The 18,054-nt window shown below is 38.7% G+C and overlaps 1 protein-coding gene across 1 annotated transcript in view; it reads right to left on the bottom strand.

Annotated features, from left to right (window-relative positions):
* Positions 1 to 18,054, bottom strand: part of LOC108003317 (division abnormally delayed protein) — an 84,836-nt gene that overhangs the window by 61,424 nt on the left and 5,358 nt on the right. The window contains exon 2 of the mRNA XM_017065483.3: positions 16,817 to 16,957. Coding sequence (XP_016920972.1) covers positions 16,817 to 16,957 — 141 coding nt within the window. The remainder of the gene's footprint in view (positions 1 to 16,816; positions 16,958 to 18,054) is intronic.

The raw sequence follows: 18,054 nt of genomic DNA on the forward strand, positions 1-18,054 counted from the left end.
CTGCGCAACGTCGTGCGGCGCGAAATTCACGGAGGAACGCGACATAATAAGGCCGAAGGTGCATGTGCGAGGCCAGTGCAGCCAACCACAAAATGTCTCGAGTCCCTTCGAGAACAACTCGTTTCAACTTCAATAATATTTATACGGATCTTCTTTCTTGGAAGAATTTCCTCCAATTTCAAACTCGCGTCTCAGAGTGTTTGAAACACTCGGGTTTGTTCCAAAAATCGAAACGAAAGTAAAGATATTTTCCTACGCGAAAATAATCGGCGGATATATTTTTATTTATTTATCGAGTTGGATTTTTGTATCGAAATACTGGGCTCGAATAGAAGAGAGCTTGCTTCTGCTTGCCGATATTTTTACATTCGTTCTAGAATCGAACGTGTTCCACGAATTCTTCTTCCCTCGTATCGCGAGAATCCACAATTTACCATTTTACCAGCCTGTGAACACGAAGAATTGCGAAACGCAATTTGTACGTTTAAATAAATTCCCGTCGAAAAGTAAGGCAAAAAAAAAATTTTGACTTAAAACAGAGGCCCTCTTCCCTCTTCCCTCGTCTTCGAATCGAAAAACGTTGTATCCTTGAAACACTTATAATACACGGAACGGTAAATAATACGAAACGTTACGTTGATTGTTTAAAATGATCGAGGGACAACCTTCGACGTGTACAGTTGTTAAGTTAGGTTAGGTTAGGAAGAACTAAATTTGTCGATCGTACACGTCACGAGGCAAGCGAAAATTACGTAATCCTCGAATATACGGATATTTATTGCGCAAGAGGTGTTTAGGCGGTAAGATAGATGCAAAGGAATAAATTGATACGCTATTAGATACGCCAGTTTAAAACAGATACTCATCTTCTGCCCGGATAATAGGTTATATTTGAATAATCGAGCTTCCCACGTGTTAACGCTGTTATTATTACGCTCGATAAAAAGTTTCGATTAATAAGAAACGTTTTATCTTTTCCGTTACGAAATATCCCGCCTCTTATCGGTTAAATTCGAGCGACCTCGATTCCACATTCGCCATTCAGCCTTCCTTTTCCATCCTCCATAAGAAGATCATAGTCTCGCTTCTTCTCCGCCGAGAAAACGAGTGTAAGAAATTAAAAAGGGGAAGGATAATTCTCGTAGCGTTGTATATTTTGTGGGGATATACGTTAGAAGTGGAAGAGGGGCAATGCGAATTTCGCGGGGAAATGCGATACAACGAGGTTAGATCCCCCTCCATTCCCTTTGGATTCGAGTGGACCGCGTATATATTCGCGTTTATGCACACCGGCCGAGGGCCACCGATCGTGCAAATCTGGGAAGGAATTCGATACTATTCTTCTTTCTTCTTCATGCGCGAAATTTCGGGCGAAATTGACGAGAGAGAGAGAGAGAAGTGAGTTTCTTTTGAACAGGTTCAGAGACGAAGATGGGTTTTTTGAAAGTCTCTCGACCGTGATTGGACTCGACTTGGATTTTGATTTTCTAATAAAAAATTCTATTTTTCTCAGGATGGTACAGGGGCAAGAAAGGTTAGACGATTATATAGTAATAGAAAGGATACAGTTTGGATATTGAAAATTATCGTAAAAATTATATTTATTTTCATAAAGTTAATAAGATTGGAAGCTAAAAATATTTTCAAAACTGTTTAGCTACTGAGAAATAAAAAAATTTTTTATTATATTGATACGTAGAATAATATAGATTCTATGCCTACGCTAATACATCGGTTTAGATCCTCGTCTGGAATTGGTATAGGTAACAAACACCACGAAGAAACAAAAGTGCGCGTGAAAATAGGCGTTTCCTTCCATGTTGACCAATCAGCGAGACTTCTTTCCACCAATGAACAACATTATTCACTTGCTGAAAAAAAGTCTCTCAGGACGGCACAGAGGCAAGAGAAATTCTTCAATTGTTTTGTAAAAGAGTTTATAGTTTGAACATTCGAAATTATCGTAAAAATTATATTTATTTTCATGAAGTTAGGTTAGGATAATTATCCAAGACTGGAAGTTAAAAATATTTTCGAAACTATCCAGAGTATATCCAGCTTATTCGTATATTCGAATACGAAATTATAAATTAAACTATCGTTACGAGTCATAATTAGTCGATTGATGAGAAATAAAAGAATTTTTGTATTATATCGATATGTTAGAATAATCTGGATTCTATGCTTAATGCATCGAGGATTGGATGTAGATCGTCGTCTGGAATTCGTATATGTGACAAACACCATGGTAGAAACAAAAGTGCGCGTGAAAATAGGCGTTTCCTTCCATGTTGACCAATCAGCGAGACTTCTTTCCACCAATGAACAACATTATTCGCTTGCTGAAAAAAAGTCTCTGTCTCTCGCAACGGCACAGAGGCAAGAGAAGTCCTTCAAACGTTTTGTTTACAATCCTGACAGAACACTACACAGTAATAAAAGAGTTTTATAGTTTGAATACTCGAAATTATCGTAAAAATTATATTTATTTTTATAAAGTTAGGTTAGGATAATTATCCAAGACTGGAAGCTAAAAATATTTTCGAAACTATCTATAGTGTGTCTAGCTATCGTTACTGAAAAATAAAAAATTTTTCTATCGTTTAGAATAATCTGGATTAACCTATACGCTAATCGTTTGGATTTGTGAAAATAGAATTTCCTCGCAATTTAATCACACTCGCATCCCTTTATATCAGTGAACGATACTTGTTTTCGAATTCACTGTTTCCCCGTGTTTCATCTATTTTTTTTTTCTTTTTAGCGTCTACTTTTTCAAGTTCTCTCTCTTCGCAAGAGTATCTGTCACCAACTCCAATTTGCTTCTGACAACCATGCCCACTTGTCGGTACGGTATAAAAAGTGGGTTACGGGTACTGCTACGGAAAGAAAACTACCAGTGAGAGACTTTAAAAAAGAAAATTGTCTTGCAGCTCCAGTAGATTACGCGAATATTCCTCCATTTTATTTATTTATTTATTTTTTTTAATACCCCCAACACCGTTATACCCAAAATAATTACACGGAGTCGCGAACATCGTGAGTACGGAATCGTGTTTTCGAAAAGAAGGCGAGTAGGAAGGAGCAAGAAAAAGTAGGAATACGATGCGCGCCATTGTGAGAAATAAGAGAAAGATGGCCCCGTAAGCTACCGACGACATGGGTCATCTCGCTTATCTCGGGCTTAACCAGCCGTTTAGCTCGGTTACACACACGAGCAGGACAAATGTACAGGTGATACAGACCTCTTATCGACTCGGGCCCTGCGTTACCTGATCACCCACGTAAAATGCCTTGTAGAATCGTACCAGTATCGGGGATTATATCCTTGCCGGGGGAATTGAAAAGAAGCCACGACCATGCGTTTTAAATATAATTGCGCGCCTCGAGAATCTTTTTTTTCTTTTTTTTTCGTATTATTCATTTACGAAAGTCTCGCAGAACAAACGCCTGTTTTCACACGCGTAGAATGTATCTGATGTATTCCAACGTATCGAGATGATGTATAAATTTTTTTTATTTCTCGTAACAGGTTAATTACGATTTGTAATTTAATTTATAAATATAATTTCGAGTGTATGAATAAGCAAGACGTATTAATAGATAGTCGAGTGATTATCCCAACGTAACTTTACAAAAATGAATATAATTTTTACGATTTTGAATATTCGAACTATATAGTTCTTTTATGTACCGTATGGTGGCAGGATAGTCGACAAAGCGTCTGAAGTAGAGTTAGAAGATCCTGGAGAGAGACATTTCTTGCCCCTGTGCCGTTTTGCGAAACTTTTTCCCAGCAGTATGATACTTCGTTTCGAGTCGAAAACTCGTCCAAACTCGTCCAAACGAGACGCGTAGTCTCATCCGGTAAATTACACGCGTCTAAACTTTCCGCGATGTAGCTGTAGACTAGAGATAAAAGATGAGCCCGTCGATTCCTTTTACATACGAGTTTTAGTATATTCGTGTTTTATCGCAATTCTTTTCTTGATTAAACATAAAATAGACGTTCGTTCGATTTATTTAGGCAAGCATCAGTGAAATCGATTGGAAATTTCAATACAGATTAAAACTGGTGATGGGCGAAATTTAATAGTCCAAGTTGCTTCGATAAGTTATTTCAATAATTTATTGTTCAAGACGTAATAATAATCGTAATCTCTGCAACTCGAATTGATAAAAATAATATATAAAATAAATAATCGGGAAGAAGGAAAGAAGAGGAAAAAGAAAGGAAGAAAGGAGAGAGAGAGAATGCGTAATGGAAGGGGTGGGGGCTCGTGCTCGTAAGGGAATAGGTATATTCGCGGCGCTCTACCCGTCAAATAAATTGCAACAATGGAACGATGATCCGAACTGGCAACCCCGATCGTCACGAAATATTTGCGCCGCTACGAAGATATATCTTTTTCCCGGAGAATTACTCGTTGCAAGTTGGAATATAAAAGTGTTTTAAAAAAAATTTGCCCACTTTCGTTCTGGTTAAAACGGGATTAAGCAGGAGTTTATTTGTAGACAAAGAAGCCGTCGAGTTCCGTTTTATTGCTCGATAAGAGTGAAACGAAAACGGAAACACCGGTCGTTTCTCATTTTTGCTTTCGATCGATCCACGATGTTAATGCGTCGCGCACGAGATAAAACGCGATCGTTGTTTCCTCGGCTAGGATTCTCTCCCTGCTCGTTACATTAATTACGCAAATGTCTTGATTATCGTACGGCCAATAACGTCAATATTGGGTCGTTGGCTGGTTCAGCACGCAGCTCACCAGGAACGTACACGCGCATTAATATATGCTTTTAGAGAGGGATCTCGAGGGCCGAAACGCGCCAGTTTACACACCGATAACATATCCTCCACCGACACGATTAATTATCCACCACGCGTCATCGCCTTTTTTACACGCGTCTCTTCGAATTAAAAGAAGAGAATCGAGGATCCCTACAAATTGCTTCGACAAATCGTTCGTATTTATTCACAAAGATTGTTGGAACTTGACATCGATCGTTATCTTTTCTCGTCAACAACTTCTCTCGAGTCGATTATTCAAATAACATCGTTTAGATTATGACACTAATTTTCTAAAACAAATTTCTCGAATCTTTTCTACATACGAAAAATTACATCCTAACGATGTATCATCGAAATTGCCCGATCATTTTGATTTTTGGCACGCGCGATCAAAACACGATTAAATGTACAATGTTGTAACTGTTATAATAAATATTGTTAATAGCCCGTAACATCGCCTACGACGATATTAACTTTTCGATCGAAACGAAATACGCAAGGATCGAAATTTCCATCGTCGAATCTTAGAAGTTGCTCAATCGCTTTGCTCTTGGCACGCGCGATTAAACGCGCAATATACTTCATCATAATTAATATCGTTAACGGCGTGCACGATAATATCGACTGTTCCATCGAAACTTCGTTCAAATCTTTTCCACGTACAATCGATCGAAAGGTTTGGAAGTTTGAAAGGAACCACCGTTGAAATTTCGATTCTTCTCTTTCGCTATTGCTCGATCGCTTTTGGCATGCACTCGCCGAGCAAAACAGAGAGAGAGAGAGCGCCTTCGATCGTTACCACCTGCTCCCCGTGAATTTATGAATTGTTTTTGTTACCATCTGTTTAGCGGGCGAGCGGCACGGATGACAGTTACGCTGCCGCGATATATCTTCAACAGATATAATGCAATTTATAATCGCGCTCATCCTTCCATTTCGAGCTCGCGTCCGCGCTAAACAATAGTTGCTCGACCGTGTTATTCATACGCGGAATTATACGCGATCGGACGTGAAATTGGTCGCAGTTATTTTAATGGAATTAATCAAAGGGTACGATGAAATTTCCTGATTCTCGATCCTCCACGCTGCGTTCTCCTTGCTGTAAATTCGTAAAATCCAATTCGTTATCACGAAAAGAGTATATTTTATATACGACTTTCCCCAACATTTTCTTAATCCCCTCTATTTATCCTTCGAATTATCCCCTCGCGACGAAAAATATAATTTCAAGATCTCGTTGCGTTCTCTGTATAAATTGGAATAACAGAGTGATTTAAAATTAAAACGAGTAGTGGTTAATCGACCGTACGTTATCAGTTTGTTTAACGAGCTTTATTATCCTACCTGTTGAGAGTTAAGTGCTGGTTGACTGGCGCAGTTTCGTGTTCCGACTCGTAAATGAGAAAAGGAGGAAAAAATGAAATCAGGAAACTCGAGAAATATATTAGATAGATACGGGGAGACTTATTTTATTCTCTATATCGCAGCATGGCGGACGATAAGTGTAAGGAAAATATCTTCGAACGAAGGTGAAATCAAACGCGACAGGATTCGATTACGAGAGTAAGACGAACTTTAAAAGGAGGAACCTTTTGTGGAAAATGTGTAATAAGTCGAGGGCCTCCATTAGTCGAATTTTTCACAGTGATGATTCGAATAATAGAACTCGATAAAATTTATTATTATTCGTTGAAAATGTAACGTAAAAATAAGACTAAAAAGAAAAAAATATACAATAACTGATATGTAAATATAGGTTATGGCCATTTGTCCTCGATGAAACTGAAAATTGAAAGATTGAAAGGAATAAAAAGATTGCCAACTAAAGTTAGAAATATTATTCATCATAATATAAAATAGATTAAAATTAATCCACAAATATGAATAATGGCTAGATTAAAAAATCCGGCCAAAATAAATTTCTAATACTTGACTTTAATTTACAAAAAAAAATTATCGATTTAAATTAAAACTGAAGTTTAAATATGCTTCTAACCGATCAGTATAAAAAGAGGAAGAAAATGAATTTCGTTCAATTTTGAATTTAATACACGTCGTTCGTGTGCTCCTTCGAAACTGCATTAAAATTAGCGCGGGAAACTATACTCTAGATTGCCCCCTCTCTCCCTCCTGCTAGGGATTTATCGAGATTCCCAGCCTTCCTCGAGATACTTATCCGCGCCTTGGAGCGGCGCGGATCGCTTCAATACTTTTTTCCGCGCGGGGACAACAGATCCGCGAGGATCATTAGAGATAAGAGAGGACCATTGTCCGCTCACAAGCGTGACTCGTATGAGATAGGAAGAATAGGGGACACAAAAGGCAGAGGAGCTGGAAAAGGAGGCCTCGATTCTCTTTTCCTTTTCTTTTCTTTTCTCTCTTTCTCTTTTCTTTTCTCTCTTCCTTCTTCCTCCTCATTTCGTTCCGTCCTGGCAATTAACGGCCAACGTTAATTGTCATCTGCGGTTTAGTGCCACGCGGTTTGATTGGTCGCCTCTTCGACCAATAATTCTTCGATGTTCTATCCTTATTCGCTACTCGTATAAACTCTTCCTCTCTCCCTCCCGCCATTTCGGTTACAAAATACACAATTTAAGACGAGGAAGAAAATTTTCGTTATAAATGGGGGGGAGATGGAGTAAATTCAAATCACATTTGTCTCTGTTTAAGTAATTAACGAGCTGCGAGGCAACAAATTACTTCTGCGCATTAGGGAACGCGAGAGAATCTACTTAAGAAATCGCTCCACGATTTCTTATTGATGCGACGAGCGTGTGTTATTTTCATCGAGCCGCGTTAAAAAGAAAAAAAAAGACGTTGCGCGCTTTGGAAAATTTTTGGAAAATATTCCTTATTAGAAAGAAGATAGATACGGGGGTTTTAACGAGAAGATTCCTCTTGTTCCGCAGTAGCGAATAAATACTACGAAATCTTTCTTATATCCGAACGAAGAGAATATATAACACGGGCGCAGATGTTGCTTCGATTCGCGTGTAAGAAAGAAGGAAGGAAAAAAAAAAGAAGAAAAAAAGAATGGAAACATTTTATCCATTCAGGAATAAAATAAAACGTCAACCGATACGAAATCGTATTATCGATACCGATCCCCGATTACGAATTCGAATAACGATCGAATTAAATCGTCATGCCGGGCATGCATTCCTATCGGCGTGATACGCATCGAATTATATATACCCGTGCAGTGGATGTGTGTTGAATCTCTGCATGCTGGATACTTAATATCTCTATAATAGGTAAAATAAGAGAAAAAAAAAAAAAAGGGGAAAAAGGAAGCGATCGACGAATAGAAAATATTCTACTATACCATATTCGTCGTCTTTATCGACGTGGAAAAAATTCTGAGAACGTTCGAGTCCAATTAGGGATATATCGTATTTATAACGTATTTGAATTTTTTCTTTTTTTTTTTTTTTTTTGCAAAATTTCGTTGCAACGACAGATAACAAGTCCAATTTTACCAAGCGATAAAATATTTTAAATTCGAAAACCTGCTGTTCCTCTTTTTCTTTCTCTTTCTTTTTCTTTTTATCTATCTTTTCGCAGTTTGTCCTCGATGTTGATACTCTTTCGCCTCGTAAAACACGTTTCTGTCCCGTGCAATATACAATTCATAGAAAGTTTCGAAGGCTTCGACAAGCAGTATTATACATATCGAGGAAGTAAGTTTCTGATAGTAAATTCTGCGTTTCGAGGACGTTTATGCTCGGTCGATAGGGAAGCTCGATCGAGAAATATGGCGTGGATAACTCTGCAAATATCTATAAATATATTTTTTGAAGTACGTCGAACGAACAAACGAAATGAGGACAAATTGTTCTTTTTCTTCCCTAAAAAAACAACCAAAAAAAAAAAATGCAAGCAAACAGGCGAAACAAGACGAAAATATTTCTCTACAATTTCGTTGAAAGAATTCCTATTCCCCCTCGTCAGTACTACTACTTGCCACTTCCTAATTGCCCTCCCTCTCAAGAATAAATATATTAAGAGCGTGCACACGCGAGGTGATCGACGGTAGGAACGATCGCGAGCCACGCGTGCCTCGTTGGAGATTGAACGAAGGAGGGAAAAAATGAGAACAAGTGCGTATATAAAAGCGCAGGATGTCGAGATGGGAGGGTCTCGGTCGCGTAGGCGGCTCGTTCCGGATTCCTGGTCCACCTCCACCTTCTCCTCTCGAAGCGGTTGTTTAGTCAGTCGGTTTCGTCCTCCTCCTCCTCCTCCTTCTCCCCGTCTTCGTCGCAGTAGGTGCGTGCCTTTGTGAAATCGTCACTGCGCCGCCGACCCTGAGACGTCTCGAGGGTGGACGACTACATCGACTTCTCTCCACTTTTCACCGACTCCACCGTTACGGCCGCTAATTTGCCATGCTCCTCTACTCTCCGTCTACTCTCTCGCTACACAATTCTGAAATTCGGTACATCTCTTCGATTCGTCTCTCTCTCTCTCTCGCTCGCTCGCTCGCTCGCTCGCTCGCTTCGTCACAAGCAAAACGAACGAAAATATTTTTTTCGTTTGATTAATTTTTTTAATCTTATCGATGATTTGATATAATTTAATAAAATTTAAAGGTGAATATTTTGAACGAAGTCTTCCGACATAAAGATTTCATTTAAATCTATATTTCTTTATATTTCGTATAAAACTATTTAAGTAGTTTAAAAAGGAAAAATTAAAAAATAAAATGGATTTTATAAATTTTTTGTCAAAGTTATTTTCAATTTAATGCGTTTATTTATTATATTTTAAATTATTTAATTTAAATTATTTTATAAATTTGTATAATAAGTTGAATAAATTCGCAATAACATTGTCGATAAATTAAAAATTTTCATATAATATTTATTTTAGCGTTATTAAGCGCGCAAAAAAATTTGAATTTAATAGAATTGATTAAATTTGTAACATTTTAAATTGCATTTAAAAATTAATTTTACAATATTTATATATATTTAATACGATAAAAGAAATATTCTCGGGTGAGATATCTATAGCATTAATTATACTATTACTCAATGAACTTAATTTATAAAATTAATTAATAAAATTAATAATAAAATAAAATTAAAAATTATTAATTTATAAAATTAATTAATAAAATAAAATATAAATATATAATATATAAAAAATAATAAATATATATAAATAAATATAAATATATAAATATAAATATATAAAAATATAAATAAATATAAAATAAAATATTTTCAAAACTATAGAAAATGAAGAACATTTGTTCCAATGTCGATTATTTATTTGGACGAAGCGAAACCCAACTGTACGAGTCGCATATCGCGTAAAACTTTATACCAAATTGGAGTGGCAAAATTCCTAGGAGTGGAGATAAACTGGAGGAGCAGCAAGATGTAAGAGTTCGTATACACGTATATAAAATATAAGTAGGAATTCTGTTGGGAAATCTCGAACCGATGTTTTGATGCGTACGAGTTACGAATAACTGTTCATAAAACGAAGAGGAAAGGATCGAATAAAAGAGGGAAATCGCGCGTTTAAAGATTCGTAATAGCAAAGCGTCACCGATATACATATTCGTTACACGCGTTGCGAACCGCGACGAAACTGCCATCTATCGATATCCTACGGAAGATCCTTAATTTAAAACAAACAGTAACAAGAGAAAATATTTAATTTTCTCTCAAAGTTGTATCTCGTGTATACCTTGGTTTAATATCCTGCTCGATGAGAAAGGTAAGATCAGATTACGCACAAGTGAGCCACACCTTTGCCCAATTTGTCTTTCCACTTTTCATTCGTAAAATGATCGTCGCCATTGTCAAATTACTCGTCTACCTTGTAATTACAAAACTGTCTGATACATTATTTCTTTTGCTACTGAATTATTACTCGGTAGATCTAGATACGCTTTTTCTTCAAATTTTGGTGATAAAATATATAATTGTACTCGTAGAATTATAAGAAACTTGATTTGGAAAAGAAAGAACCTTTCACACCAGCGTTCCTCGATACAGTTGTAGGCGCGCTCTGTGTTTAAATAAGTATCTCTCTTTTCTCCTAATGTAAATTTGTCCGCAGTATCTCGCTCGATAAGCTCGATTTTTTGGAAAGGGATATTTGCTCAACCTTTACAGTCTGACATTTATTTATTTATTTATTTTCTTATCTCAACATTTTACGATCGGTCTACACACCGGAAGATAAACATATTACGAACCAATTACTTGGTTCCGGTCTTTGTAATTAGATTTCTCGCATACATGCAATTTAATTGGTTCGAATTATTCGCTCGATCCTTTGCGCATTGATAACTCGCTGTAATATCAATTTTAATTACATATGTTTTTTCTTTGGAAATTTAACATATTCATTCTTCTCCGAAAAGAGAAATGAACGCGATTAATTAATTCTTTCTGTACGCTTTTCTATTTAACTGTCTTTTGCGAGAAATTTATTTAAAAAAAAAAATCTCCGCTTTTCTTTATTTTCGTATGTCAGTATCCATCAGTGCAAAAAATTCTACCACTATGCGCGGACTTTTATCACCGTCAATATTTGTCACTTGCCTCGCGAGTCCATTGTGACGAAATGGCCACACTTTATCCACCGTGGAAGGATGTTTGTTAAAATGATACTTAAAAGGGATATGTTTTCGCAAAGATTCGAGAGCACAATTTGTTACACGATGCGTGGTTTGGAAGAAAAAAATTATTTATACACTGCTCGATTTACAAACACGGTCTGCCAATTTAAAAGCGGAACGATTTATCATCGTATCAGAGATTTACATTATACACTTCGACGTGCGCGCTCCTCGACTTTATGCACGAATCATATTATCCAACGATCACGAAAGACGCATAGCTTCGAATCGATAACTGGCGGAAAGATTAATTAATATCCTTCTTCCAGTCTTACACCTTCACGATTGTGTACACAAAGTGAAAAATACTACGCAAATACAATTTCCAATGGCAAATAATAATTGTCCGTGGATAACAGCCGAAGGCGACATCTAGCAGGGTAGAACGAGTAATATGGGAAAATGAAGAGGAGAGCGATAAAGTATACGTACCGTTACCACGCCATTATTCAATCCACTTTCGGATATTCAGAAATATGATTTATGCACGGAGCCTTAGGTGCAAGCACACGAGTTACCCACGATTTATCGCCTCGCTACCAAAGATGTATTTCCATTCCTCTCTCGTGGAAAAAACTCTGCTCGCCGGGTTTAACGCGACTGCGCGTAACTCTCTCTCCATCACGTGACACGTATCCAGTTTTGTTCAGCTTAATTTATCCAACTGTCGTATCGGGTGTATAACGGTCACGTTGAAAGAAGGATAATTGATCGTGAGACGATATCTCACGAACGTCTTATTCACGGGTGATATCGAGGCGCGAGATAAACGTTTCGTTTATATTTATTAATTAAATTTCGGTTAATGGATGGTGATCGGTGGTGACGTGAAACGATATCTCGCGAACGTGTTACTCAACGTGAAGTGTAGTCTCGACGAGCGCGCTTTTCAAAACGTTTTCTTAATTAAATTTCACCGTTAAAAATACGTGATCCGCTACATCCTGCGATGCAAGTTAAAAGTATACGCGCAATTCATGCCAATGAAATATTAATATCGTCATTTCATTAACCGCGGTCCCTCGTGGTTTAAACTATACAATACTTCGATCGAGCAAAGTTTCGCTTACGTAGTTTCCATTAATCGCGCCAAGTCCCCGCGCGATTCGAACCAACAAATACAATCTTCTTTCATTCTTTCATTTTCAACGAGTCTTAAGAAGTTCTGTTCCTAGTTCCGAGAATTGAAAATCGAGGAAAGAAAATCTACTTTTAAAAGATGGAAAGTTTGCATCGAATCACACTTTACGAAGAAATCGTTCAGCGCAGAGACTGTTAATTTTTATAAAAAAAAAAAAAAAAAGGAAAAAAGAATAACGCATACGAGAGAGACGAGATGATCGAGGGAGCGAAATTTTCTTATCCCCAAAACAGATTTTGCCTAATTGGTGACGAGAGGGGACGATAAACACAGGGCGCATGGGTTAGAGAGACAAGCGTTGCGCAACACGTCGAGAGAAATTTCGTCCGGCATTCTGTCATGAGTTTAAAATAAATTACCGCGATGCAGGCCGATGACCTGGCCCGCCCAGCACGTGCAAAAATCTTTTCTCCCTCCAGCAGCTCGCCGCCACACGCGGAGTCCGAAACCGTCCGCTCCGAACGACACGATCCACGCTCTTTCTCAATATCTTCAAAATCTTCCCGCTAAAAATCGAGATCGAAACTTTTCGCTATCGAAAAGTATTTATTCTCCGAAATCTTTCTTTTCGAATTATTCCCTTACTCATTTACAAGATAAAAAAAGAAAGTGTATATTTAAAAAGAAAAAATTTTTATCCTCGTATATGAGAAACGTGTACATAAGAAGTAAGTAAAATCCGATTGTAAACCCGGGGATTCGGAATGGAAGCTGACGCACACCTCGTAAACAGTCCGAAATGGAAACATTAATGTAATTCGATCTCGAGATAATTTTCCATACAGCCGGCCAACACACCATTGTTCGCCATTGTCCGCGCGAAACGTGTCTCACGCGTGTCGAGCCTCGTGAACGCGCACCACCAACAATAATAGCAACGCCCTCCCGCTGGGTGGGACAGCGAGCGCGCTTAGAATCGCAGCGCCACTGCCCGTTGATGTTTTAACAACCCCACGTGCGAAAACGGAACGGAGACCACGACACTTTCAACCCTACCTCCCCCCTCCCGGCCACCTTTTAAGAGAAGGAAGGAAAGACATGACGCTCGATTTGCTTCGAGCTCCATCGTTTTGCTCGGCTCGACCGATCCCAAACGGCTAATTATCCGTGTAATCGTATCGTTTGTGGTAAAGAATATATATATATATATAGTCGAAGAAACGGTCGTCTTTGATTCGCTCTCCTTCGTCCAATCGCTGCCCGCGAGAATCCGAAAGTTAATCGTTCGCGCGGTTTTGCGTTAGCGAATATATATATATTTCGTATAGTATAGTTCGATACAGTAGCTTGGGATATCGGCGACAAATGAAGACGGATGAAGACATTGTGTTACGCGTCTGAATACGAAACTCGGTGCCGCACACCTTGCTCGAGAGAAACAAAATTTCTCGATGCATTGTCGGTCGCGTAACTAATCTCATTACGTGGAAGTTAGAGCCTCGACAAAAGGACATTCGTACCCGCGCGCGTGTGTGTGTGTGTACAACGTGTATAAAGCGTATAAACGGAATAAACACGGTTCTCGAGAGTTGCGGTTAATTCGATAACGCCTGGCGAGACGCATCGACGCGTCTGCGATGATGCATCCCGCGTTCGCAACCAGGCGAGGAACACGGCCGCGGGGCGAAGCAAACCTTCTCGCGATAATTACTAGCAAGCACGTTTCGTGGTCGAATGGGTCGGCCGGCCGGCCGGCCAGTCTCGAATTCGTGGCCCCAAGGTTTCGTGCCTGCCTTCTCTCTTCTCGTACTTTCCAAAGAGAAAGAAAGATGGACAGAGGAGGAAGAAAGAGAGAGAGAGAAGGAGCATCGACAGCATTGCAAGTTGCTGTATGCACGCACAGGCCTTATACGGATGCGAGAAAGCGAGCCTCTCCCCCCCTTCCCTCTCACCCGCTAACCCTCCGCTCACGATCCGGACCGTGGAACCCGGTCCTGGACATCAAACAGGACCAGATATGCCGTGTTGCGCCGCCGAACCGGTGTATGTACGCGCAGGACCAGGTGCAATCGACAGGTCGCCGCAACCATGGGATAACGTTTATTATCGATCCTCGTGCAATCGGATACGAGCTATACGAGGGCCTACGATTTTCCTCAGAGATTTCTTTTCCACCGGATCACCGCGTATATATATATATATATATATTTCTTCGATTTTATTGCGATTCCATCTTTCGTTTATTTTTTTCCCCGCTATTTTTTTGAAATAAATTTATCGCGATATTTCATATACAAGAGGAAAGGAATTATTTTTTTCTCTTAAATATAACGGATCTTGATTCGAATTATTAATTTTAAAGAATAAAATTGAAATTACATATACGGATGTAAAAAAATAAATTACTTTCCTTAAATATAACGAATCTTGATTCGAATTATTAATTTTAAAGACGAATAGAATTGAAATTACGTACACGCGCGGATGTGACGTGAGAGTTGTTAGTTACCAGTATCCCATTAACACGTATCTAACACACAGTGGAAACAGAATGAAAAGGAATTTTTCTCTCTCTCTCTCTCTCTCTCTCCACACATCCCATAGATTCTTGCACCGTCTATTAAATCCTCTTAAGAGAGGGGAGTGTAATAATAAAAGCGTTAAGGGAACGATAAAGGAATCCAAAGTCAAAGAGACAATGGTGAACCAAGTTACTAAATAGAATCGTCTTTGCACCGTGAAGCGTTTTCTATTCTTACGACGGAACGTAAGAAGAGAGAGAGCATCTACGCAAGAACTTCGCCAGGATTAGAACCCGACTATTTTCAGTTTGTTTCTCATACGCCGTACTTTGTTTCCTATTATTCCTCCCTATTTATCCTCCCTTTCCGAATTCTTCGAAAGTTAATATTCTTCGAGAATCGAGGTTAACTTTTTCCTTGCAAATTTTCCTCCGAAAATAAGGATATTTGGAAGTTTAAGAAAAATTATGTTGCTGAATTTTTGTAAAATTCTTTTGTAAAAAAAAAAAAAGATTTTCCTCTCTTCCTATATCCCCATTTTCAATTTTCTCTTCTCTCGAAGAAGTGTGTCTATAAACCGTGCTAAATTTAATTTATCCCGACCAAGGTTGAATTTTTATCCACAGACTCGTAAATACTGAATGAAATGCGGAACGAAATTTCGTCTCGTTGGAGGAAGATATTAAAGAAAAAAAAAAAAAAAATAGAAAAAGAACGAATCATCGAACAGACTCGAATACGAACGCGGTAAATTTAAACCGCCATCAACCGACATTATTTGGCAATTTCTTATTTTCGCAAAAAAAAAAATCCTCCCCGCATCGAGTCGAAAGTCGGCGAAACAGAAATAACCGAGTCGCACGTATCCTTTCGTATCCGATTATTGCTACTGTTGTCGCAGTTTTATCGCTGCTTTCTTGAATTTCAAATTTCTCCCCTCCCCCATCTCTCCTGTCCAATCACGAACACTTTCTGCAATTTCAGAATCGGTGCAATTCTCGCGTCGCCGTATCGCGACGAAGGAAAAAGTCGGGGGTGGGGCGAAGACGGAGAAACGAAGGAGAGGGGGAAGTATAAAAACTTGCGAAGCTTTGGAAAACACGGCAGAAGCTCGGAACGTGTCTGGAGAATGAGAGAAAAGTAGGAGGGGGGAGGGAGAGAGCGAAGAGGAAGCAAAGAAAGCGAAAAAACCGCCACCGCGCTTTAAGTCTGTCGAGAGAGAGGAGCTCGATTCGCGCGGTTGTTCGTTTTCCCGCCTTTCAAAGCGAGCCGGCTTCCGTTTCCTTTCTCCCCTCTCCAGAAATCCATTTTCAGAACGATGCTCATACTCAACTTTACAAACTGTATACTTTAATAAATGAAAAATAGTTTAAAAAATAAAAACCGTAACAATACGGAAAAAGAGTCCGATCTGTAAAGGAGATAACGGAGAGAAGGGAGGAAAATTGCTCGAGGATGAGTTGAAGGGAGGGGGAAGAGAATGAATTTAGTAATTCAGCAACCGCGGTGGTTCATCGAGAGTCGTGGTGAGACGACGGGACAAGAAAGAAGCGATGGTATGGGTAATGGTATGGGTGGAGAATGTGTGAGGAGTGGAAGAGAGAGAGAGCGCAGAGTTCCAGTTGGCACGTAAAAATAATAATCTCGATTCAAGAAACAACTATTTCGTTCAATCCTATTTCTCTCGATTCGCGTGCTCTTCCCCCTTCCCCCTCCTTTTATCCGATTTGAAATGATTTGAAAAATTGCTGTTCCAATTCCAATGCGGTGCTACATTAGACACTTACCCCTTAACGCATCCGCGGTCGTCGCCAAAAGGCCTTGCAAACTTCTGCTATGATGATGGATCAAGTCGTGAAAATCTGCCCTGGCTTGATGTCTTAACTGTTCTTCGGTGTCCCGGTTGCAGCACATGCCGTTACAAGTTGCTGGAATCAAATTGGATCGATCTTAATCCATCCTTTTTCAATATATTTAAAAAGTTTGACAAACATATTTAAGCTACGCAAAATATATAATACAAATTCAAAATTATATTATTAATAATAAACGCGATAAATTAATTCAGCGAAGCTTATTACAAATTATATGTAAGTAACGATAAATTTTTCTAAGAAAAAAAAAGAAAGAAAATCATAAAACTAAATTCTTCTCATCGAGATGAACAGGGAGTAATAGAGAAACGGTGAAGAACGATTTCAATAATCGTTGCACGTTTCTTTCCATAGGCCATTTCACCGTGACGCGAAAACAGTGCGAGAAGGACATTTTGCGGCCCGCCACCTCTCGTGCAATTACGGAACGAACGAGGAGTCGCTCCGATAAAATACGATGGACTGGCATCTATGTCGCAAGGGTCGTGAACGGACAAATAGAACGAGGCTAACGGGATCCTCGAGAGGTCCTGGCTGGTCGTTTCGATAGCTCCTTTTGGCCTCGTTCTATATTTTTCATCCATCCTCCACATTGCCACTGATCGTTTCGCTCTACGGTACAATGCGCCCCATTTTCACCAACCATTCCTCCCTGCACGTAATTTCATCGATGATTATTTCGCGTCGCGCTCGAGGCGGAGAGGTTAGTCTGTTTTCGATTCTGGATATATCGTTATCAGTTATGAGAAACCTTGTGCTTTTGAGAACGTATTAAATGGAACTCGGAGTAAAGAAGCTTTATCTTGCTTCGATTAATCGTAAGATTGATAAGAATATTTATATTTCGTGGTAAATGAAATATTTAATAAGACGTTGGATTGATTAAAAATTATTTACCGAGATGCGAATGAAAATCTTTTCTTTTTTTTTTTCAAAGGATTTAAAAAATTGTTAAAGTTAAAAAATGCGAGACGAGATAACAATGTTAAGCGCGTTGTAATTTAATTGGACTTGATTAGCGCACAGAGAGAAAAGGAAAAATACGGATTAACTTTTACAATCGCGATATTTAAAACGGTTGAGTTTATTGTTCAATTGTCGACAAGTAGAATGATTTTAACGAACTTAAATTTACTTTTAGTTGCGGAACA

This window comes from Apis cerana, linkage group LG5, assembly GCF_029169275.1.
Source record: "Apis cerana isolate GH-2021 linkage group LG5, AcerK_1.0, whole genome shotgun sequence".
Lineage (NCBI taxonomy): Eukaryota > Metazoa > Arthropoda > Insecta > Hymenoptera > Apidae > Apis > Apis cerana.